This window comes from Dreissena polymorpha, chromosome 3 (assembly GCF_020536995.1).
Source record: "Dreissena polymorpha isolate Duluth1 chromosome 3, UMN_Dpol_1.0, whole genome shotgun sequence".
In the NCBI taxonomy this organism is placed as follows: Eukaryota; Metazoa; Mollusca; class Bivalvia; order Myida; family Dreissenidae; genus Dreissena; species Dreissena polymorpha.
In genome coordinates, this window is record NC_068357.1 from 111,307,806 (window position 1) to 111,334,491 (window position 26,686).

At 36.1% G+C, this 26,686-nt stretch overlaps 1 protein-coding gene across 10 annotated transcripts in view; it reads right to left on the minus strand.

Annotated features, from left to right (window-relative positions):
• Positions 1 to 26,686, minus strand: part of LOC127871026 (hemicentin-1-like) — a 71,742-nt gene that overhangs the window by 17,592 nt on the left and 27,464 nt on the right. For all 10 annotated transcript variants that reach the window (XR_008045046.1, XR_008045047.1, XM_052413635.1 and 7 more), the window contains 5 exons: positions 19,228 to 19,590; positions 18,048 to 18,368; positions 2,863 to 3,153; positions 2,448 to 2,747; positions 1,003 to 1,290 (listed from right to left, as the gene is read on the minus strand). Coding sequence is in view for 8 of the 10 variants with exons in the window: in XM_052413635.1 (XP_052269595.1) it covers positions 1,003 to 1,290; positions 2,448 to 2,747; positions 2,863 to 3,153; positions 18,048 to 18,368; positions 19,228 to 19,590 (1,563 nt within the window). In the remaining 2 variants the exon portion in view is untranslated. The remainder of the gene's footprint in view (positions 1 to 1,002; positions 1,291 to 2,447; positions 2,748 to 2,862; positions 3,154 to 18,047; positions 18,369 to 19,227; positions 19,591 to 26,686) is intronic.

Here is a 26,686-nt window from a genome sequence, read left to right on the forward strand (position 1 = left end):
TACTGCAGTAATTAACTACCTATGAGTGCTGTCGCTCATTAAAAGGGTTCCTCTCCTTGGGAAATATTAATTTTCTAATACAGCCAAGCTCTGTCTTTAGGCGGCGGGCTTTAATTAGGTACAGTAATACATGTAATTGACAGACAAACGTAAATTGGCTCTCAACATTTTCAGCGAAGTGGAAATGGCTTTGCTCTTTAAAATAACACTCCTGAACATCGAGCACGCTAATTATCTCGCACACATGCCAAAAAATGTGTCAGATTTTTGGAAAAATAGCGTGAACTGCACAGTCTAGAATAGACACTGACAAAGTGAGCTTTTTTGACCGCTTTTTGTGTGTCCTGTGTCATGTGTCATCAGTCATACCTAAACTAATCATTCAAATGCCATCATCAGGAAACAATTTTAATGTTTCACGTCACTGTGACCTTGATCTTTGACCTAGTGACTTAAAAATTAATAGGGGTCATCTGCCAGTCATGATCAATGTACCTATGCAGTTTCATGATCCTAGGCGTAAGCATTCTTGAGTTGTCATCCGGAAACCATTTTACTGATTCGAGTCACTGTGACCTTGACCTTTGACCTAGTGACCTGAAAAAATCAATAGGGATCATCTGCAAGTCATTATCAATGTACCTATGAAGTTTCATGATCCTAGGCCTAAGCGTTCTTGAGTTATAATCTGGAAACCATCTGGTGGACGGACGGACCGGACCGACCGACCGACATGTGCAAAACAATATACACCCTCTTCTTCGAAGGGGGGGGGGGGGCATAAAAAGATGGTCACATTAGGCCAGGAATTATTCAAGGGTGACCTGCTTTCAATGTTGTTTAATTAGTGTGGGTTTAAATATGCATTAAAATGGGGATTATTTTGCATTGAAAAATCAAATTGATTTTATGAATGTACGGATCAAGTGGTCCTGTCTGAATGACTAATAAACATGGACAAAGTTAACCAAACTAACACAAAGTACAGCTATTACAACTTACATTTGACATAATAATTGATATTCCTCATTGACGCCCCATCCTTGTTGTGTTGATTTGCGATTGAACACGTGTATACCCCAGCGTCAGTGCAGCCATTTCTTATCGAAGACTCAAGCTGACGGCTGTTCTCAGTCATATTTATAGATACGCCATCTTTCAGTAAAGTTATTGTAGATCCTGGGTTACTGTCCACAAAGCAGGCCAATGTGGAGGTGACGTTTTCATTGACAGTGATATCAGAAGAACTCATATTTCCCACTATTCCAAAACGATCAACAGACGACTTATCTGAAATAAGGTTTCATAATACTAAGAGAATAATAAGTGGAGCAATAGTATTGAACAAAACGTAACACTAATGAGAATTATCAGAGTTACAATAGTATTTAACAAAGAAATGTTCAGATGAAATTAATGTAATTTTACAAATATAATTCAGAAACAACAAGAATGGAATGTTAAGCTTTTAACACAAACCACTTCTTAGAAGTTACAGCAGGGCCTTTGCTACACTTTGGGTGTTTGGGGCCGTGGCCCTAAGAGGGGGGAATTTCACGTCGTTTTGGGCAAAAAGGGGAATTTTAGAAGATCTTTTCACAAACCATTCAACACTTAAAATTGCTATATTTTAATGTAATTCGCATAAATATACATTTAATCAAGGTTAATAGCACGATACCAGCTGGCAACATAGGTATAAAAGTTTAAAAAAAATGTTTTTTTGGGGGGAATTTTAAGCTGAAATAAGGGGAAAAAGTATACTATTTTAGGGGGGCCCTGTACAGGATGCAAACAATACAACTTTTAGCACTGCATATCTTTCAATATGATCCTCATTTACTACACTAAGAATGATGCGTAACTACAAATCAAGTCCCAATTTCAGCTATGACATAAGCACAGACCATATATGCGCATCATGTGCATAATTCCAGTATCACAATTCTACTCAATTTTCGAATTCTTTGCAGTTGCACCAAATTTAATATAGAAAAATGAATCATACACAATAAAGTAACTCCAAAGTTATAATAAATCAACATACACCTCAACAATGCTGTCATAAATTATGGATAACAAGGCGGCCTTGATGATCCTTAAGTGCTCACCGCAATTCAGAGACACAAGAGTTAACAACTTTACAAAGAGAACTAGTTTTTTACCATGCTTTACCAACAGTTAAACAATAAAATTGTCAAGATAAGCATTCTGGCCATGTTTTATCAAGACTGAGTAATAAATGTTGCCTATAGTGGTTGCACTTCTTGTTAAAGATTTTAAATGGTGACCTAGTTTTAAGGTGCAGTTTTTTTGTTTTGAAATAAGCGTTAATATTGTCAAGATTACACTTCAGACCCAGTGTCATAAAGACAATAATTACAGTATTGTTAACCTTAAAATTCGATAAAAATAGACAGGTGACCTGTTAATATACAAACACTTACATAAAACATCAACATAAATGGAAGAGTTTGTGGATCGAATCACTGTCTCACTCCTTGACGTTACCATTGTGTTCTTTACAACACACAAGTATGCGCCTTGATCTGAGGTCTGGATGTTTTTCAGTGAGAGTGTTTGGCCCTCAGTAGTGCCAGTAGGTCGAGTCCAACTCCACGTATTAGGGGCAGGATAACTTGTACTTAAACACCTTATGTCCGTGTTGTTTCCTTTGACTACCTTGATTGTTCCAGGTTGTATGGATGAGCTGGAACCCACATCGTATTTGGGAGTTGTTGGTGGATCTTAAGAATTTAATAAGTATATTAACACAAAATATATATTATGAAGCATGTAAAGTATATATTAGTAATTGTTTATAGTTTTAAACAGGAAATTTATATAATAATACAATCTTACAAAAAATTTTGATGTTCAGAGCCATATTCAGTGTACCAGCCAATATATGACTAGATGTACATGTGCATGGCTGTTCAGAGCTACTGGCCACAAAGGCGATCCTCAATGAAACAGTTCCAGATAAAGATGAAGGACTGTCAATAGTTCCACCATAGCAGTTGTTCCACTTGAGTGTGGCTAAAGGGTTCCCACCAGTGACTGAGCATGTAAGAGTCTGCTGGGTGTCTCGTATCGCAAAAAAGCTGCCGTCGGCAGAGAAGCTTTCTATACGGGGTGGACTGTCAGGCGGAACTGAAACAAAGTACATTATGCAATCACAGATATAATATTTACGTGTAAATAGTACTATTGTCGTACGTATTACTACTTTTTTCGGTGTATTGAGTTTAATGAGTATCACTGACTCAACCTCAATTAATTACATCATTGGTCATTGATCTCAACTGCAAAACTGGACTTAAAAATTATCATTACTTTTGCAACAGTAGAATCAATTAAAATTCATGCATTTGTTTAAATAACAGAGGATATAACTTTGATAATGTGTATTTATTTATTTTATATTTTTAATAATTTATAACACATAATGAATGCTCCAGAAAAAACTAGAAACAAGAGGGCCATGATGGCCCTAGTTCGTTCACCTGAGAGGAGTCGTTTCATTTAATCTTTACCAAACGTCAAACTTGACCTAGATATTTTTAAGACAAACATCCTGGTAAAGTATTATCATTATTGAACCAAAACTCTTGCATATTGAGTGATTTTGTTTTTGTAAGATTTGACCTGGTGACCTATATTTTGAGTTGACCCCCATACCAAACATCAAACTTTGCTTACAAAAATAAATATTATGACCAAAATTCATAAAATCTGAAACAAAAGTGTGACCTCTAGATTGTGTACAAAGATTTTGTATTATAAAATGAAAATTTGGACATTCTAAAGGCAATAATTATGGCATTAGTTATGTGATATATATATAACCAATCTTTTCACCAAGTTTCATGATGATTGGGCAAAAAAATGTGACTTCTAGAGTATTCACAAGCTTTGTTTACTATATAAATATGAGAAAACTGCCCCCCCCCCGGCAGCCATGTTATTCAACTGACCGGAACCATTTTCGAACAAAAATCTCATATCAAGGAAACAAATGTTCTGACCAAATTTCATGAAAATTGGGCCCAAAATGTGACTTCTAGAGTGTTCACATGTTTCCACTATATACATATAGAGAAAAATGCCCCGCCTAATGGCGGCCATGTTTATCATCGATCTGGACCATTTTCAAACTTGTCCGAGATATTAATTAAACCAATGTCTTGACCAACTTTCATGATAATTGGGCGAAAATTGTGACTTCAAGAGTGTTTACAAGGTTTTACTATAGCCAAATCAGGAAAACTGCCCCCCCCCCTTCCTTGGCAGCCATGTTATTCAACTGACCGAAACCATTTTCGAACTTAACTCTCATATCAAGGAAACAAATGTTTTGACCAAATTTCATGAAAATTTCTAGAGTGTTCACATGTTTTCACTATATACATGTACATATAGAGAAAAATGCCCCGCCCACTGGCGGCCATGTTTTTTCACCGATCTGGATCCATGTTATTCAACTGACCGGAACCATTTTCGAACTCAACTCTCATAGCAAGGAAACAGATGTTCTGACCAAATTTCATGAAAATTGGGCAAACAAATGTGAATTTTAGAGTGTTCACATGTTTTCACTCTATACATATAGAGAAAAATGCCCCGCCCACTGGCGGCAATGTTTTTTCACCGATCTCGACCATTTTCGAACTCGTCCGAGATATCAATAAAGCCAATGTTTCAATCAACTTTCATGATGATTGGGCAAAACTTGTGACGTCTAGAGTTTTTACAATGTTTCTCTATAGCCAAAAAAGGAAAACTGCCCCGCCCACTGGCGGCCATGTTTTAAAACCGACCGGAACCACTTTTGAACTCAATCAACATATCATTAAGACAAACATTTTGACAAAGTTACATGAAGATTGGGCATGAAATGTGACTTGTAGAGAGTTTACAAGTTTTTTTCTTTTTTTTTTGACTTAGTGACCTAGTTTTTGACCCGGCACGACACAGTTTCGAACTCGACCGAGATTTCATTGGAACAAAGCTTCTGACCACGTTTCATGAAGATAGGACAATAAATGTGGCCTCTAGAGTGTTTACGAACAAATGTGTACGAACGGACGACGGACGTACGGACGGACGGACAACGGACAAAGACCGGTCACAAAAGCTCACCTGAGCAACCAGGTGAGCTTAGAAAACAGTAGATTAATACATGCACACACATATTGATTAATTTCACTCAATTAGTATACCAATAACTTATTTGACACTTGGAAATATACAATTTGAATACATTGAGTCAAATATGTAGTTACATTTCCCATTACATTTATCTTACACTACAATACATTTAATACCCGCTACAACAATTGAGGTCTTAGTAGTGGTGTTGTTGTCTCAAAGTTTATGAACTTGTCATTGTTTCTCATAGTTTTAAAGAAACCATGACGAACAATATGTGTTTGTGAAACATTAGCTATGTCCCCCCATATATTTGACCTTTAACCTTGACCTTTGACCTTGAAGGATGACCTTAACACCACTCAAAATGTGTAGCTCCATTAGATACACCTGCATGCCAAACATCAAGTTGCTATCTTCAATTTTGAAAAATTTGACCTTTGACCTTGAAGGATGACCTTGACCTTTCACCACCCTAAATGTTCAGCTTGTTTTCCAATCATGTCGCCACGGCGCTTGAAAATTTCACAGGCGCTTGCAAGCTCTGATCAGAATTTTGTCTGCATTCGGCAAACGACCTATCAAAACAAATGCACACGCTAACCAGCTGCGTGTGCATTAGGGACCTAGATAAGACTTGCGATTGATTTACGGGTCGTTAAAGGAGTCATTTATGGTGTTTGTCTTCTAATAATGATCGATAATGATCTATTTTTAGCGGGAATTAAAGGTATGCTCAATTTAATTGTTTAATTTTATGTGTCAACGAATTTTTCCGCAGTGTTTCAAACAAGAGGGCCTGAAAGGCCCAAAGTCGCTCACCTGAGATTCAAAGGAACTGGCCTGTTGTGTGCAGCCAAGGATGTCATTAGAACAAATGTTCTAACCAACTATCATGAATAGTGAACACCCTGGCGACCACGTTTTTTTAACAGACCGGATAGATTTTCGTACACATCAAAAATATCATTTAAACAAATTTTCTGATTAAGTTTCATGAAGATTGGACAATAAATGTGACACAAAGAGTGTTTTCAAGTTTTTCCAAATAACCATATAAGGAAAAATACCCCGACCCCTGGTGGCCATCTTTTTCAACCAACTGGAACAATTTTTGAACGCGTCCACGATATTATTGGGCCAATTCTCGTGACCAAGTTGCATGAAAATCAGATAATAAATGAGGCATATAGAGTGTTAACAAGGTTTTACTATACAGAATAGCCATATAGCCATATAAGGACAAATGCACTGCCCGCTCGTGCCCATGTTTTTCTACAAATCAGAACTATTTGTCAACTCATCTTAGATATCATTGGGAAATATCTTCTGACCATGTTTCATGATGATCGGACAATTAATGTGGCCTCTAGAGTGTTAAAAGGTTTTACTATAGCCATAAAAGGAAAAATGCCCGCCATCTGGTGGTCATGATTTTCAACAAACACAAACCATTTTCAAACTCGCCCAAGATATTATAAGAAAGGTGAATCTTCTGACCAAGTTTCATGAAGATCGAACAATAAATGTGGCCTCTAGAGTGTTAACAAGGTTTTACAAAAGCCATATACAGCCATATTAGGAAAAATGCCCCGCCCCTTGGCAGCCATGTTTTTCAAGCAAACATAACCATTTTTAAACTTATCCAAGATACCATTGAGACCAATTTGTTGACCAAATTTCATTAAGATTGGACAATAAATATGGCTTCTAGAGTGTTAACAATGCAAATGTTGACGCTGCACACAGAACAACGGACGACGGACGAAAGGCAATCGTCATGAGCACATTATGCTCAGGTGAAGTAACAAGAGCTGTCAAAAGACAGCACGCGCGACTATTCGAGTGCTTGACAATATAACGTAAGCCATCATGGGGAAATTGTTCATATTCAATAAGGTCAAGGTAATATAGTCATATACTAATTTGAAGAGGGCTATAATTGAAAGATATTGATCGCTTATGTTTTAAAGAAGTTGTACTTTATAGACGATTCTGAGTTCATGTATATTTTCCAAAATCTATTGAACATTTGTAAAAACATAAAATAAACTTACAATATTTTATTTCAAGTTTGATAGCAATAGCTTGGGTTGGATGGTTGGACGGTCCTTTAAAAATAAAATAAAACAAGGGCTGTTTGTAAAACACACATGCCCTCATATGGACTATCAGTTCTCGTGGCAGTCATTGTGTGAATACGTTTTTTGTCAACGTGACCTTGACCTTTGACCTAGTGACCTGAAAATCAATAGGGGTCATCTGTCAGTCATGATCAATGTACCTGTGAAGTTTCATGATCCTAGGCCTAATTATTCTTGAGTTATCATCAGGAAACCATTTAACTGTCTCGAGTTACTGTGACCTTGACCTTTGACCTAGTGACCTGAAAATTAATAGGGGCCATCTGCCAGTAATGATCAATGTACCTATGCAGTTTCATGATCCTATGCGTAAGCATTCTTGAGTTATCATCCGGAAACCATTTTACTGTTTCGAGTCACTGTGACCTTGACCTTTGACCTAGTGACCTGAAAATCAATAGGGGTCATCAGCCAGTCATTATCAATGTACCTTTGAAGTTTCATGATCCTAGGCGTAAGAATTCTTGAGTTATCATCCTGAAACCATTTTACTGTTTCGAGTCACTGTGACCTTGACCTTTGGCCTAGTAACCCGAAATCAACAGGGGTCAACTGCTAGTCTTGATCAATGTACCTATGACGTTTTATGATCCTAGGCGTAAGCATACTTGAGTTATCATCCGGAAACCATTTTACTGTTACGAGTCACTGTGACCTTGACCTTTGACATAGTGACCTGAAATCAATAGTGATCATCTGCCAGTCATGATCAATGTACCTATGCAGTTTCATGATCCTAAGCATAGGCATTCTTGAGTTATCATCCGAAAACCATTTTAAAATTTCGAGTCACTGTGACCTTCACCTTTGACCTAGTCATGATCGATCAATGTACCTATGAAGTTTGATGATCGTAGGCCTAAGCATTCTTGAGTTATCATCCGGAAACCATTTTACTATTTCAAGTCACTGTGACCTTGACTTTTTACCTAGTGACCTCAAAATCAATAGGGGCCATCTGGCAGTCATGATCAATGTACGTATGAAGATTCATGATCCTAGGCTTAAGCATTCTTGAGTTATCATCCGGAAACCATCTGGTTGACGGATGGACCGACCGACCAACGGACCGACCGACCGACCGACATGTGCAAAACAATATACCCGCTCTTCTCCGAAGGGGAGGGGGGCATAATAAACAAGAGATTGCCAAGCAGTATGGTCCCCTACCGGTGAAACTCCACCATTTTCAGTAAAAAAAATAATTTGTATTTGTTGCCATAGCAACCAGATTTTTGACGTAGGAACAAATGAAATGATGTGCATAATCTCCATATTGCCATCTATCCATGTTTCAAGTTTCATGAAAAAATACGAAAATATTTTTAAGTTATCGCAGGATCCAGAAAAGTGTGACGGACTTACTGACTGACAGACAGACAGACTGACTGACAGACAGACAGACAGACTGACAGACGGAGTGCAAACCACAAGGGGACAATGAATATTTGTGGTGTTTTTTTTAAAACCATGTTTCAGAAACAAAATCTTTTTGAGTGGGGAGGGTGGGGTGGGGGTGGAGAGGGGGGTATAATGATCTTTCAAAAATAAGAAAAAAAGGGAAAAAATAATTATTTTTTTTTGGGGGGGGGAGATTCTGGGGTGGGGCGTTGGGGAAGGTTTGGGTGGAGTCCATTGTGATGTGTCATGTAAGTGTTGTTTTGTCAAAGTATGAATTAAATCTAATCATAAATAAAGAAATTGTGGCAATTTAAGCAAAATTTACGAATTTGACCTTGAGGCAAGGTCATTCAAAGGTCAAGGTCAATATCAACTTGCCAGGTACAGTACCCTTATGATAGTAAGAAAGTATTTGAAGTTTGAAAGCAATAGCCTTGATGCAAGAAGTAAAGTGGATCTAAACACAAAATTTAATAAGATATTCAAAGTTACTAAGACAAAAAGGGCCGATATTCCATAAAAATGCCAACCAGAGTTATGCAACTTGCCCTGTACAGTCCACGTACGATAGCTAGCGAGTTGTTCAAGTCGCAAAGCAGTAGCTGAGATACTTTAGGAGTAAAACGGACCAAAACACAAAACGTAACAAAACGTAATAAAATGTTAACTTATCTAAGTATAAAATGGGTCATAATTCTGTCAAAATGCCAGTAACAATGCAATAACTTTGCCTGCACAGTCCCCTAATGCTAGTCAGTAATTGTTGCAAGTATGAAAGCAATAGCTTTGATGCTTTAGGAATAAAGTGAACCTAAACACACAACCTAACCAAATTTCATTTTTTAAGTATAAAAAGGGAACATAATTCTTACAAAATGCTTGATACAGTTGCTTGCTCTCGTTTATAGATTGGGGTCATGTTGGTAAAGAAATGTTCAAAATATAAAAGCTATATGACAAGGTACATATACAATATTTGAGGTGGTACGCAAACTTTAACATAGATTTATCAATAATATGCATATTCTAAGTGGAAAAAGGGCCATAATTCTTACAAAATGCTTGTTACAGTTGTTTACCCCTGTTTATAGATCGGAGTCATTTTGGTAAAGAAGTATGGAAAATATGAATGCAATATGTCAAGGGAAATAGAAAATATATGAGGTAGTACGCAAACTTTAACATAGATGTATCAAAAATATGCATATTCTAAGTGAAAAAGGGCCATAATTCTTACAAAATGCTCGATACAGTTGTCTGCTTTTGTTTATAGGTTGGGGTCATGTTGGTAAAGAAGTATTCACACTATAAAAGCAATATATCAAGGGAAATAGAAAATATTTGTGGTGGTACGCAAACTTTAACATAGATGTATCAAAAATATGCATATTCTAAGTGAAAAAGGGCCATAATTCTTACAAAATGCTTGATACAGTTGTCTGCTTTTGTTTATAGGTTGGGGTCATGTTGGTAAAGAAGTATGCACACTATAAAAGCAATATGTAAAGGGACATAGGAAAAATTTGAGGTGGTACGCAAACTTTAACATAGATGTATCAAAACTATGCATATTCTAAGTGAAAAGGGGCCATAATTCTTACAAAATGCTTGATACAGTTGTCTGCTTTTTTTTATAGATTGGGGTCATGTTGGTAAAGAAGTATGTACATTATAAAAGCAATATTTCAAGGAAATATTTGAGGTGGTACGCAAACTTTAAGATTGCAACGCTCACGGGAACGCTGACGCAGGGGTGAGAAGGATAGCTCCACTATATATATTTCATATATAATAGTCGAGCTAAAACAATGTGAAGCGGTACGCAAACTTCAACATAGATTTATAAAAAATATGCACATTCAAAGTGAAAAAGGGCCATACTTCTTACAAAATGCTTGATACAGTTGTCTGCTCTAGTTTATAGATTGGGGTCATGTTGGTTAATAAGTATGCAAAATATAAAGGCAATATTTAAAAGGAAAATATTTGAGGTGGTTCGCAAACTTTAACATTTACACGCTCATGCTAACGCTCACGCTAACGCAGACGCCGGGGTTAGTAAGATAGCTCCACTATATATATTTCATATATAATAGTCCAGCAAAAAATAACAGTAACAGGCCTTTATTGCGGCTGTGCGTAATTTAAGTTATGATTACTATAAATTGGAATCAAACGCCCCATTGCTCCTGCCCACTTAAAATGTGTTCACACTGTTTTCACAACAGATGTACTTTAAATTAAGAGGATCAACATTTCATGTATTCACATCCAATAATTACTTAAATATTAACGAAATATGCTATATACTTGCAACATTTTTTTTTCTTAAGTGTTTGTGCATGATAGAATGAAAAGATCTAAGAAACGACCAGTCCCTGTGTCAGAAAAATATTCAAATACTAATTTATTTGTCAGGACTTCTTATGAATCCTTCTCAGAGAGTGGTAAGGAGGAGGTAAGAATATAATTACTTTAAGAAATTATAAAAAAAGTTTGTAGCAAAAACAACACAACATAAAATCGCAAGTGAATAATAAATTTGAAAAGTAATTGAAACAGTTTATTAAACATTTGTTTTGCTGTTTTAAAGAAAAGAGATGTGTTTGTCAGAATCACAATGCCCCTACTGCGCCGCTTTGATTGATTGTTTTTTTTTTGTATTATATCTCTTTAAAAAATATTACTTCCCTTGTAAAAATTATCTGTACCTGCCAAATGATAAATAGAAGTTATCTCCCTTTAAAGCTTGTTGCTTTTTTTACCTTTGACCTTTCAACACTCAAAATGTACAGCTCCATGAACTACACATGCATGCCAAATATCAAGTCGCTATCTTCAATATTGCAAAAATTATGGCCAATGTTGAAGTTTTCGGACAGACGTCGGACAGACAGACAGTTAAAATGCCATATGCCACCCTACCGGGTGCATAATTCGATATTAAATATATAATTACATTTCAAGGCATATCTTAAAGAAACTTTATTAACATGTAGAACATGTTATTTAATGTTATAATATATGGCTTTAATGAAATAAATTGAGGAAAAATAAATAAATAATAAAAGAAAATGTTGTGTTTAAGTAGCTTCAAAGTAGTGTACATTTTGATTTAGAACATTTAAAAACAAGAAACCGTCGGAGACGGGTGATGCTCCACAAAGGTTATTTTTGTCAAATATTGCACTATATATTCAGATTAAAGGGGCCTTTTCACAGATTTTGGCATTTTTTTAACTTATTCATTAAATGCTTTATATTGATAAATGTAAACATTGGATCATAAAAGCTCCAGTAAAAAAATCAAGAAAAAAATTAAAAAAAGGAAAAGAACATTGCCCGGAGCAGGTTTCGAACCAGTGACCCCTGGAGTCCTGCCAGAGTCCTGAAGTAAAAACGCTTTAGCCTACTGAGCTATTCCGCCGTGTACACAGTTCAGTCGTATTTTATACCTTATATAAGCAATCTTCGTAGTTTCACAAAATTTAACGACAAAAACAGAACTCTCCAAATTATTCAATCGTTTCGCGTTGCAACGCTTTATAATTTTTAGGTTTTAAAATCGTCAAAAGATGCATATAATGGCTATATTAGAGCATGGTTAATGTTCAGTATTACTGTTCCCTCACAAATATCATAACTAAAACGAAAACTTACGAATCTGAAACAACTTTTTTCAATTTTGTCAATTTACCAAAGCGTGAAAAGATCCCTTTAAAGGAAACGTCTTGAGGGGCATAACTTTAGACAAAATAATATAATGGATGGTTTAGCAACTTAAACATTTCAAAGGGCCATAACTCTCTAAATAAATCATCTAACCAGCACCCACTAATAACATGCGCATCTCCTCAAGGTAGTTAAGCTTCCCATAAAACTTCATTGTATTCCAGTCAGAAGTTGGGGAGAAATAGCCCGGACAAGAATTGCACTATATGTACAGTTTATAGAAAATTTCAAATGACAATAACTCTGTAAAAAAAATCTTCCGACCATAACCGGCTGATAATATGCATATCTCCTCTTGGTAGTGAAGCTTCCCATAAAGTTTCATTGAATTCCTGTTATGGGTTGCTGAGAAAAAGCTCGGACAAGAATTGCATTATATGGACAATGGAAAATTTCAAATGGCCATAACTCTGTGAAAAATCATCCGACGAGAACCGGCTGATAATATGCAAATCTCCTCTTGGTAGTGAAGCTTCCCATAAAGTTTCTTTGAATTCCGGTCATTAGTTGCTGAGAAAAAGCTCGGACATGAATTGCACTATATGTACAATGGAAAATTTCAAAGGGCCATAACTCTGTGAAAAATCATCCGACAAGAACCGGCTGATGATATGCACATCTCCTCTTGGTAGTGAAGCTTCCAATAAAGTTTAATTGAATTCCGGTCATTAATTGCTGAGAAATAGCCCGCCAAGAATTGTACTATATGTACAGTTAATGGAAATGTCAAAGGGCCATAACTCTGTGAAAAATCATCCGACCAGAACCCGCTGATAATATGCACATCTCCTCTTGGTAGTGAAGCTTCCCATAAAGTTTCATTGAATTCCGGTCATTAGTTGTTGAGAAATAGCCCGGACAAAAATTATGCACGGACGGACGGAAACACGGACGGCCAGACGAAGCGGCGACTATATGCTCCACCCAAAAGTTTTTTAAAAAATTTCGCGCGAAGGAGGCCAGCCCTCTGCCGCACCATTACCCTTCCGGACTGCCTTGAAGCTGTGCCTAAACAAAATCCTGGGGAAATGCCTGAGCAATATAAGAAAAAATGCCCCGCCATTATCTTATTCAGACAGGAAAAAACATCAACGATGTTGTTGTTTTCAATTTTACTTTATATCTTATAATGATATCATTGGGCAAATCTTCTGACCAAGTTTCATGAAGATTGGACAATAAATGTGACTTTAAGGGTGTTAACAATTTTTGACTTAAGCCATATTAGGAAAAATGCCCCGCCCCCCTGGTGGCCATGTTTTTCAACAATCTTGAATCATTTTCAAACTCGTACAAGATATCATTGGGATGAATCTTCTGACCAAGTTTCATCATGATCAGACAATAAATGAGGCCTTTAGAGTGTAAACAGGGTTTTACTTAAGCCATATCAGGAAAAATGCCCCGCACCCTGGCGGCCATGTTATTTTTAACAAACCTGAACCATTTTCGATCTCATCCAAGAAATCATTAGAATGAATGGTCTGACCGAGTTTCATGAAAATTGGACTATAAATGTGACTTATAGAGTGTTAACGAGTTTTTATTATAGCCAGATAAGGAAAATTGCCCCGCCCCCTGTCGACCGTGTTTTTCAACCAACAGAAAATATTTTCAAACTTTTCAAAGATACCATTCGGATAAATGTTCTGACCAAGTTTCATGCAGATCAGACAATAAATGTGGCCTCTAGAGTGTTAACAAGGTTTTACTATAGCCATATAAAGCCATAGAAGGGAAAATGCCCTGCCCCTTGGCGGCCATGTTTTTCAAGAAACTGGAAACGTTTTCAAACTTGTGCAAGATATTATTGCGAAAAATCTTCTGACCAAGTTTCATGATGACCAGACAATAAATGTTGCTTCTAGAGTGTTAACAAGGTTTTACTATAGTCATATAGCAAAAAAATGCCCCGCCCTCTGGCGGCCATGTTTTTCAATCAACCAGAACCATTTTCTAACTTTCCCAAGATATCATTTACCAAATTTCATGAAGATCGGACCATACATGTGACCTCTACAGTGTTAACAAGGCAGATGTTGACCTCGCACAACACACCACACAAGACAGACAACAGACAAAAGGCGATCACAAAAGCTCAACATGAGCACATTGTGCTCAGGTGAGCTAAAAACAAAAAAAGAAGATTGCTTTTGTTGATAACACAAGGGGAAACATCAGTTTCTTGATACAAATGTATTGCACAATTTATTTATATGGGTAAAAAGATATAAAAACTATACAAATTAACAATGTTAATTTTCACGTTTTACCATTACAATAGGAATTAATTCATCGAAGAATATTCAATAAACAAGAGCATTACATAACGGTTGCCACGCTCGGCTGCGAAACTGGACAGAATTTATCTTTTTTATATTTTCTTAGAGGTCACAATGACCTTGACCTTGACCTAGTGACCAAAAAATGGGCGTGGTGTGTAGAACTCATCAAGGTGCATGTACATATGAAGTTTCAAAGTTGTAGGTGAAAGCACTTTAATTTTAGAGCCAATGTAAAGGTTTAAGCGCGACGCCGGACTGCGGACGGCGGACGACGACGAGGCTTTGACAATACCTCGGGTTTTCTCCAAAAACAGCCGAGCTAATAAGGATGTGATTAAGTATGATGATCTGAAATAATGTTAGTTAGTTATGTTTTCTAACGTACTGTACCATTAAACTTTGAAATAATTACATTAATACTATATTTAATGATTTTAACTATTCGACTGTTCTTTTGTAAATAAATAAGTTTAATAATTTGCTTTCTTAATTTTCTTAAAACTTGCCTCAAATGGTGGTGGTGGCATTGTTGATGATGTAAATTACTACGAATTATATTTAATTCTGATAGAGTAAATACGACGTTATATCTAACTGTTCCAGATTTTAATAATAATGATAACCTTGATACAATTGTTATTTCTGACCACTTTATTTTTGAGAGTAATCAGTCTTGGATATTGGTTAACAAAACATCAAAATAAGCAGATACATATCTCGACTGATGGGTATTTATTGTGGGTTAATTAAATGTGTCAATCACGGCTACGCGTGTAGTTTTGCGAGTAAAACAAAACAAAACAAGGGACAAAATTGTCGCAAAACCAGGTTTTCAACTTGAAAAAAAAGTCTGAACAAGGGAGACGATTCAAAATGTGCATTGTTACTGATTGTTCCTAGTCACCCCCTTGTGTCAAATTCAATCTATTTTAGTCGTGGCCACCTTGATTTCAATTTGGAAATAAATTGATAAAGGGAGACAATGCACAGTGTGCATTGTTACTGATTGTTACTAGTTACCCCCCTTGTGTCAAATTCAATCTATAGTCGTGGTAACCTTTACCTTGGAGATGTCGACGTAATTCTTTTGCATGACACACCGTCCAATGACTGTGAACAAATGTACCGAATAATGTTAACATCCCACAATGAATGACATAGTTATGGCCCGGACAAGATTATTTATGGCCATTTTTGACCTTTGAACTCAAAGTGTGACCTTGACGTTGCAGATATGGACGTAATTCTTTCGCATAACACACCGTCCAATGATGGTGAACAAATGTGCCAAATGATTTAACAAGAGCTGTAAAAAGACAGCGCGCTCGACTATTCGAGTGCTTGACAGTATAACGTAAGCCATCATGGGGACATTGTTCATATTCAATAGGTCAGGGTAATATAGTCATATTCTAAGTGGAAGAGGACCATAATTGAATCATATTGATCGCTTATGTTTTCAACAAGTTGTACATTATAGACGATTCTGATTTCAGACATATTTTCCACAAACCATTGAACATTTGTAAAGACATAAAAAAAAAAACTAATACGATTTTATTTCAAGTTTGATAGCAATAGCTGGGTCGGGATGGTTGGACGGTTCTTCAAAAATAAAATAAATATTTGTGTTTGTTTCAGCGTGTTTTTTTTCCTTCTTCAACTAGTACCGGGGAACGGTACCTTTTCCAAAGCCTACCTGTTGATTCCCAATTTTATAACCGGACCTTTCCCAATCTCCATATCTACCGTTCCCAACGATCCTTGGTGCCGTTCCCAATCGCCAGTGGCTTTTATTTTCGCTGGAAATATCTTTTGAAATCGTCGAGCCATTCATTCTCGGCCATTGATTTTTTTGCTGGACATCGTTGCGTAGAAAGTAAACAAAACTTTTCAAAGGGGCGCAACTCTAACCGTTGAGTAAAATGTGACTTGATTACATAACCGCGACGAGTGATCAATTTTTCCCGTGAAAGAATTCCATCGAAAAGACCAGTCTTCCTTACATCAATAAACTTTCTCAACACTTATTTTTGTTAACATTGAAAAAAAACATATTGAATTAAATGCTCATATTACATAAGATCTTTGTATAGTTTTTTAAGTGCCAAATCCGGTCAGAAACTTTTCGGATACGGATGTAAAAAAATACAAGTTTAACATACAAGAGCACCGCATAACGGGTGCCACGCTCGGCTGCGGGTGCAGTTTTTAATAAATGAAAGCTTGTCAGAATGTTTTTAATTACTTTCAGAGGTCACAGTGACCTTGAACTTTGACCTAGCGACCCAAAAATGGGTGTGACATGTATAGCTCATCAAGGTGCAGCTACATGTGAAGTTTCAAAGTTGTAGATTGAAGCACTTTGATTTAAGAGCCAATGTTCAAAACCTTAACAAAATGTAAAGGTTTTAGCACAACGCGGACGTCGGGCGACGAGCTGGCTGTGACAATACATTGGGTTTTTTCCGAAAACAGCCGAGCTTAAAATAAAAAATTAATGAGACATGTGTGTAAAATACTATAGTTATTTACAACATATACCGGTACATTAGCATTTTATGGCAGATAATCTTAATATCTTATTTCATGATTTGAAAAAATCAAAACAATATATAAGACTAACCTTTTAAAATTGTTGTTTAAGCATTCCATTTTAAAAACACATTTTGGTTATGTGTGGCTTTTCTCACTGTCTATTGTTGAAAGATTTCAAACCAGTCCAACTTAATGTTCTATTGTTGTTGTTTTGTGTTTTAAGTTTTTAATATAACTCACATAAAACATTGCAGGGCTTGTGGGACTTTTAAGGGCTTAAACAAAATTATTAATATTATTTTTTATGCAACCTCAGTGATTATGCCTATCACTAGAAGTTATTTTTTTCATTGACAGGCACATTCCTACTGAAGTGGCAATAACACAATTTTCACATGACATGATGTGATTGTCAAAATATCATCACTAGTAGTTTTTCTGTTAAAACCTAGAGCTTAACATGCTTTGTAATGCAGAATATAGCCCCTAATGATAGATAAAATACATTTTAAAGATTCCCAATTCATCAATTTTGCGACTCAAATTTTTCCCAAATCATTGATATTGCGACTCGTTTTTTCCCCAATTTGAAGACCGGTCAACCTTGAAATAACGAGGTTTGATTGTCTATTGAACTAATACTTGTGATTTAGCACTTACAATGTTTGCCATGACAAGACATACAATATTAATATTAATATAGTGCTATAGAACTTACACTGACAATAAAGTGTTATCAGTACAGTTGTAAGCTCCTTTGCTTACACGAGACAGTTAAACTAACCATTGAACTTACACTGAACGTTAAGCATTGTCTGTCGTGACGTAGTGCTGGCTCCTCCACTGCTCGCAATACAATACATCCCCACTCCACTGTCTGTCTTGCTGGGACTTAACGTGTATCTATTAGTAGTCATTACAGTCCGATCAGGGTTGGAAGAGTAACTGTAACTGTTGGAAGGAATAAGGGCACTGATCACCCCTGAACTGTTCTTGTACCATACTATTGTCGCACTGGGTAGTGAACGTGGAACGGTGCATTCGAAGGTGGCTTGCTGAGACACGTTGAGTGTTGTGACATCAGTTGAAGGACTGAGGGCAACGTTAGTTACTGGGACTGTAAACAAATATGTATACAAATGATTTTGAGCTTATGAAACAAATAAGTTTACATGTATGAAATCAGCAACAATACAACTAAGCAGGATATATATGAGCAGCCATGCATACGGGAAATGTAGTTGCTTATTTATAATATATTTTAGAAAGTGAAAAGTACACAAATTGACTGGAACGATCGTTACAGCAGACTGTGCGTTCAATCAAATGAAATGACTTTACAACAAGTTACCAACATATGCAAAATAATTATAATGTGATATGTGCATTGTAAATTTTACAAAGTTGTATCTCCTTATTCACCTTATATTACCTTTTTTAGTTTACACAATAAGTATCTGTTTATATTGATGTAAACCCTACGAGTAACACATGCACATATTTCACGTTTTAATACAGCATCTGTGTTTAATAATTATATTTATGTTGTTTTTAATGAGAGTTACCCTACAATAACCTTTAGATTTACAAAAAAAAGTTTGAGATCATAATTTTAAGTCCCATATTGAACATTGTGTGCTGCTTTTAAAATGATTGCCGTCATATAAGCATAAAATCTCTTGCTCATACCTATTTATAACAATCATTTATGCGGATAATTACATATACAAGCATTATGTAATCTTGTACCCTGATGGTCACATTATTGCAGTGATAATAGCATTAACCTTTTGAACATAATATATATATATATATATATATATATATATATATATATATATATATTTATATAGTTACGTATACAAACATCATCTAACCTAGTATGCTATTTGTAACATTATTACAGTCATAATTGCATAAAACTAGTGCACATAATTATATATTACAATCAAGTTTGATATGCAAAACTATCTTACCTTGCACGCTGATAGTAACACTATTGCTGGTTATCGTCGTGTAATTCGCTGATAGGATCGCTGAACATCTCCATATCTCTCCATGGTTACCCGAAGTCACAATCCTTACCACCATAGTCTGAGTGGATGCACTGGGACAGGTGTAGTTGTACAGTGTGGCATTGGGTTTAAACGGAGGAGCAGGATCAAAAGGCTCACATGATTCACTTAATATATACCCAACATTAGTATATGATTGAGTAGTACTGTTTGAACGTTTGAACCAGTTAAAATATAAGACTGTGCCTTCTGAGTACTCACACGTCAGACTTAACTGAGAACCTTCTGTCCCTAGTGGAACTGACAGCCGTGTCGCCTCTGCAGCTAAACATGAACAGAGATAGTATTATGTACTAGACTCCATTACATACTCGTAAACTTTCGTAAACTTTTATAATCATAAGAATGTATTTATTTACACAATACTGAGATTCAGTACATTTTTTATGGGCAAAGAGTTACATTAGCACTGTTCATCACTTTTGTCAAAACATTGCAGTTTTATTATAGATCAACCAACCTGCTGAGCCTGTTTTCACACCCTTCCCAAAATAAAATACGCTTTTTACCAAAAAATTTCTTCAACAAGAGCTTGTCACAGTAGTGCCAAATCCACGCCGAAATGTGTTTGCTTGTATGACAACATTTGTTTTAGAGAGTAGAATAATATTTGTAAAACATGGCACCTGTGTAATCTATTTATATTTCAAGGATCAATTAGTTATATAGTGTTGGAGTATTGCTGTAGAGAATAAAATATATGGAAATAATCAGTTACTGTTCTTGATCACTGTATTTTTCCTTAAACTCATCTATTCATTTTACAGTGAATACTTCAGTGTTCAAATTGAAATATTATTGAGGCCGAATATCAGCTTGCCCTCGTAGCCCTTGAGCTAGAGCTAGACTTTTATTCAGATTATTGAAATTTAAAAACAGTTGCAATTTAAATGTGCTTTTTTCAGTTTGAGAGATTTCAAATGAATATTTTATATTCTATGAAAAATGTTGTTTAACTTCAATCTTAAAAGCTTTATTGAATGTGCCAGATTGCACCATTTCACTCCTTAAATTTTAACATTTTATAGGGGGAGGTCCCCCAAACCTCCCTGACAGGAGGAAGACACCCCTCCCAAACCTTCCCGACTCGCCAGTACGCTGCTCGAGCACGCAAAAAGCCGCGCGCTTAATCACCGGCTAATCAAATAATAAAGCAGGCTACTCTATTTTTATGGAGAACACTGATATAAGAGCACCTTAAATGTTCAGTAAAAATATGAGACTGTGCCTTCTGAGTACTCACACGTCAGACTCAACTGAGAACCTTCTGTCCCTAGTGGGACTGACAGCCTTGTCGCCTCTGCAGCTAAACAATAACGGACATAGTATTTTGTACTAGACTGTGTGTGTTAAATTACAAAAGACATAAGAGCAAAGAAGTCCGTTCATAGGCTGCCTGTTTGCCGTCGATATATAAAAATTTATGGCATGTCCGGCGCTCCCTTCATTATGCATTATTCACATAACATTCCAGTCTGTACAATGTACTGTTTAAGTTTATATGACTGTCTGAATTGAAAAGCCAAAATTGACATTTGACAATGAGCAAAAGAGGAAAGAGATTTCTATCAATTAAATCCGTAATCTTGCAAGATTTATTAATTTTGTAAGTACAGCTGTACAGACAGATATATGGGTGTATGCACAGTAAGATGATGATATAGATTGTCACAGCCATCTGATTTTTAATTTCGACTGTTCAACAATTATGGAATAATAATCTCACATTTAAAAGAGCACTATACAAAGTTTTTATTTATTTAGATTGCTTGCGAGAAGCAATACATACGCACATCGGTTACAGTTTGGTAAACCTTAGAGCGAAACACTTAACCTGTAATTTGCCAATGCAAGCAGTTTTGCATCTTTGGGTAAATCATTACCGTGATTGTGTGTTTGTCACTAGCATGTGTATTATATTAATTTGATTGTATTGTGACAAAGTTTAACACTTAACACTTAACCCCTCGGTGTAAAAAAAAGCATTGGACACTATATAATATATATCAAATAACATTAAATGCACATGTCTATGCAAATGGTTTTAAACGAATAATGATAGATAACTAAGTAATCATTTTTTTATTTGAAAATACATCCGTATGATTTATTTTCTCAATTATATTTAGTGAGTATCACTTGTGTTCAAATAGCAATCCTGATTCTTTAAGCGTATTACTAACGCTTTGAATTACTATGTGTGTGTTGCAATATTGATACATAAGTTAAAAAAGATTATTTTTTGTAAACAATCTGTTTTTGAAGTTTATCTCATGAACTTAATCCATCCACATAACCGTATTTAAGGACAACACCTTGACGTTTTGTATTTTATCCATTTTAAAATCCATGCAAGATGATACATATTTGTAGACATACCTTTGTTCTGTGTTAAAAAATTGGAAGTTTTACACTGTGTTTAAGGTTACTTTGATGCAAACAGATGTACGCATGTAGTACTAGTATACATGCATGCATACATACGTACGCACATACCTACCTAACTACCTACGTGCGTGCGTGCGTGCGTGCGTGCGTGCGTGCGTGCGTGCGTGCGTCCGTCCGTCCGCCCGTCCGCCCGCCCGCCCGTCCGTCCGTCCGTCCGTCCGTCCGTCCGTCCGTCCGTCCGTACGTACGTACGTACATACGTACATACGTACAAACGTACATACGTACATACGTACATACGTACATACGTACATACATACATTCATACATACATACATACATACATACATACATACATACATACATACATACATACATACATACATACATACATACATACATACATACATACATACATACATACATACATACATACATACATACATACATACATACATACATACATACATACATACATACATACATACATACATATGAGTAATGCACATTACTACTGATATAGGTAAGGCTGGCATGTGGACTATTGAATTTTTTTCGCAGTATATTTTGAAATGTTCAAATGAAGAAATATATTTCTTCACCATACTGTCTGTTCTTGTTTGCACCAAGTATATAGCAATTACTATTCTCTCCATATCATGCTTCATCGAAGCCTTGTACTCTGCCAAACAGAACTTCAACTTTTCATCTGCAATATTGATAATTAAACTGATTTGTTCTTCAATTTTAATTGAACGATATTGACATGTTGACGATCCGATAGAACTGATATCGTACGCTATTTATAAATAGCCATACACAAAAAAAACTTGCAAAACCGGTTAGTTTTCTCATGTCTGTCAGGACAAAAAGAACCCCGCTATTCGAGGTAACGCTCAGTACTTATACTTTATATCAGTCACAAAGCTCGTTCATTATTAACACAGTTGTTCAAATTTCAATTATCAAGAGATATTGCTATGATCTTGCCTTTCGCTTTTATTATTTTTATTTATTTCTTATAAAGTAAAATGAGTACGAATTTCTATACTTATGTTAATGGTAATCGATATTTTCTAAGCTTATTAGTAATGTGTTCGTTGTGATGAAATGAGAATGATTTATTTTAATAAAAATTATTTTCCGTAAATGTCTGCGATAATGTTTTTCGTCCGCAATGTTGAACTAGTATAAATAGAGCCATACTGTCGTTTGGGTCGCAGTTGACTTCCGGTCGCTCACGGGAAATTTTTACAGAGACATGGAATACCAAGTAATGAAATGTTTCAGTTATACGAACCAAGGTAACTTACGATAGCATTATGACTATGATATAGTTTTTAATACAGGCTGTTGAAATGTGTATGTATTTTGTTGTTTCATATATTTAGCTTTTGCGATGTTGGGGCAGACTGACTGACCTACTGACTGATCGACCCAACGACGCAACAACCCAAAGACACAACGACCCACCGGGATTGATTTCTCGTCAGACCGACCCCGACCGACAGAATAACTGACATACTTTCTGAATGTAAGGTTCTTGTAAAAGTAGTTTACCGCCACATTCGATTATCGTCAAATCAAAAGCATGCTTATTGTAATCTTTTTAAGCCCCATGTTGCTCGCTGCCTAAAAACATGCAATCACCGCAGGTCAAGCGCACATTTTAAAATGAAACAGTCCGCAGCTGTTACTTGAAAGCATTAATGGACGTGGTATATTGTTCGTAACTTATCTTTCCTAATACAAAATTACAAGACAAACACAAACCAATAGAACGATCAAGCAAGTGTAACCGAAAAGACAACCGAGAAACTTGATTGGTATAAACCCAATAGAATGATCTCCCCGAATATCTTTCGCTGTTTTATCCGTCCCAGTTGTTATCCTCGGAAACCCGGATTTAAGTCCCACTAAAAGCGAATGTTAGTTTGGTTCGTGACCGCCATTAAGGAAAGGTGGCGTTTCCCCCGGTTTTTCCGGCTTCAACCCACAGAAAAAGAATACACCACAACTAAATATCTGTCAGCATTACATAATTAATAAAAAAAATGTATTATTAAAAATTCGTCCCATTTTTCGTGAGTCTAGTTAGTGAATAAATTATGAGTGTAAGGACACACAGCGGGTCATAACATAATGCAGTCGGATGCGCGGAAAGACCTCATAAAATTCGTTATACACACACGCGTCTGTCCGCTTCTACATCTTATGTGATGCTTATCAATAACTGAGCAGAATTCAAAACACTTTCAGGCATTATGTTATAGAACACTGCGTTTGCCTCAAGTATACGTATCTTATAATCTCGGAAGAAATATATTCGCATTAAGTTTATCAATGTCTGAGATTTTCGCATGTGTATAACATAGTGCATATATATTTTTCAGACTCACGCTGTCGTGTACGTCAATGAGAGAAATAGCAAAAATATAAATATAGATAAATAAGGTTATTTATTTAAAGTGCATATGCATTCATGATACCATTGAGACAATGACTAATGCAATATTGGACAAGAAAACTTACATCATAACGTGCATCACAACTATTCATTTACAAAGATTTTTATTTTTGTGAAAGTTTTCAAAAATATTTTATTGCGAATTCCATAGTCAAATAATTATATATTTTGAACCTGTTTAGCTCCTTAAACTGTTACACATTTAGTTACAATTAGCGAGTTTTATTTAAATGCGTGTAATTGGCAATTTATGGACTGATTAATACATTTTCGGAATTGCATCAATGTAGCGAAGAACCCAAAGAAAACTGCATATGTTATAGACAAAGACGCATAATATGCCGTGCGGACAAAAATGTATTTTGCTAAATCTTCAAGCAGAAAATTGATATCGTTATATAATCGGCGCAAGCCGTGAGTGAAGATCATGATTCCGATGAATACAAAACATTAATGCGGCCCGTTTTAAATGATAAATCGACGACTTAAGGATAGTGATCTCCTATTTTCTACCAATTTATCTATTTAGCATCTCTTGATTGTTAAACAGACTGTACCTAGTATTCTGTCATTTTGCATTACGTGCCAAAAATGCGTAATTTCTCATTTAACATTACGTGGTGCTAAACTGTTCAATTCGCATAAGTTTTATATTACTTTATGATGACAGTTTTGGGTATCACGCGGCTATTCAGCCACAGGAGTGATGTGTACACTCGCTTCTGACCTAGTAGGCTGACTTTTTACAACCCCACCCGATGGGTTTAGTAGTCGGTCATCATACTAGACTAATTGGGCTTTCTCCGGGTACTCCGAACACCTTATAACCTCGCCAAGTGAAAGTTTAAAATCAGTAATTCAAAGCTTTCTCATTAAAATATTAATAACTTTAAAATGAAATATTCAATGATGCTGGTTTACGACCCGCACAATCCAATTCCTAGCACAACGCAGCTTCGGAGTGCACACTTGCATAATCGACATACGCAACCAACTCTCACATGCACACACATTCACCGCACACTCTTGTACAAACATATATACAAGCATGCATACACGCGCATGCAAACATGCGATTATCGTGTGGCCGTAATAGGTTAACCAACTAAACAAAAGGGTTTAATCCGGGTCCTCCGATTACCTTATAAATCGCCCGGTTAAAATTAAAGTCCATATTTCAAAGCTATCTCATCAAAAATTAAATACTTTTAAAAATGAAATATTCATTGATGCTGATTCACAACCTGCACAATCCTATTCCTTGCACAACGCAGCTTCGGAATGCACACTTGCATAATCGACATACGCCAACAACACACACATGCACACACATTCAATGCACACTCGTGTAGGCACATATGTAAACGCATGCATTACGCGCATATACACATGTGAGTACCCGCCGTTCGTTCAAATGTGCGTATTTTGTTTGGCAATTCGCAAATCTAGCATATTCTTTTATTTCAACTTATCTTATAAAAACCATCTCTTTGATGAACAGCAAAATCGGCTCGCACGCCAATAGCATTGTTTCGACAAAAGAAGTCTTATTTGTCTCCATGTATAATAATTTGCTCCAGAACGTACAGTTTCTTTTTATTGTAAACCTATTTATTTTAGCTCGATTGCGTCGAAAGCCTAAGGATTAGATAAACGCTCTCAAGTCCGTTTCCTGGGCCTAGAACCAGTACTTGGTGTCTTTGGGGGAGATCTAAAGAACGCTCCCATGGTGTGGTTCGAACCCTTGACCTCCCCGGTCGCTAGGCGGACACCATATCCATTACATTACGGCGAACTTTTCTTTTTGATTACCTGTAATACAATAACGCAGTACATGTACAGAAAGATCAACGAAAAAGTAATTCGCCTCCTGCATGTCGGCAGTGATAAGGTTGATGCCTTTAGGCAAGCATAGAATGTTAATATAAACTGTTAATATATGAAGCATGAATACTATTTAATGATACAGTAAGTAATACAAAACGTTAAAAGCACTTGTCAAGGACAAGTTTTGCTGCTTAAATGCAGTTGAATAAAAACGAAAACGAATTCGGATAGTCTCTGTGTACAGCGTATTTTTAAATCGTAGCTGACCGTTATTACTTGTATTAGAATGATCGAATGAGTTTCGACAGGTGCTGCAGCCCGTGACGTACAAGTTAAAAAAACTTGGGACGCAAAATGTTTAATTCTTGAGATGCGAGAAAGACTTTTCCAATTAACCTCATACACGTTTATAAACTTTCATTTAAATGTTTAAACATAAATTTTATCATCCAACAAGAGATGTGTTTGTCAGAAACACAATGTCCCATACTGCGCCGCTTTGAAGCCATATATTTGACCTTAGACCTTGAAGGATAACCTTGACATTGATCTTTCACCACTCAAAATGTGAAGCTACATGAGATACACATGCATGCCAAATATCAAGTTGCTATCTTTAATATTGCAAAAATGTATATTAAATGAGTGATTTTGACCCATATATTTCACCTTGAAGGA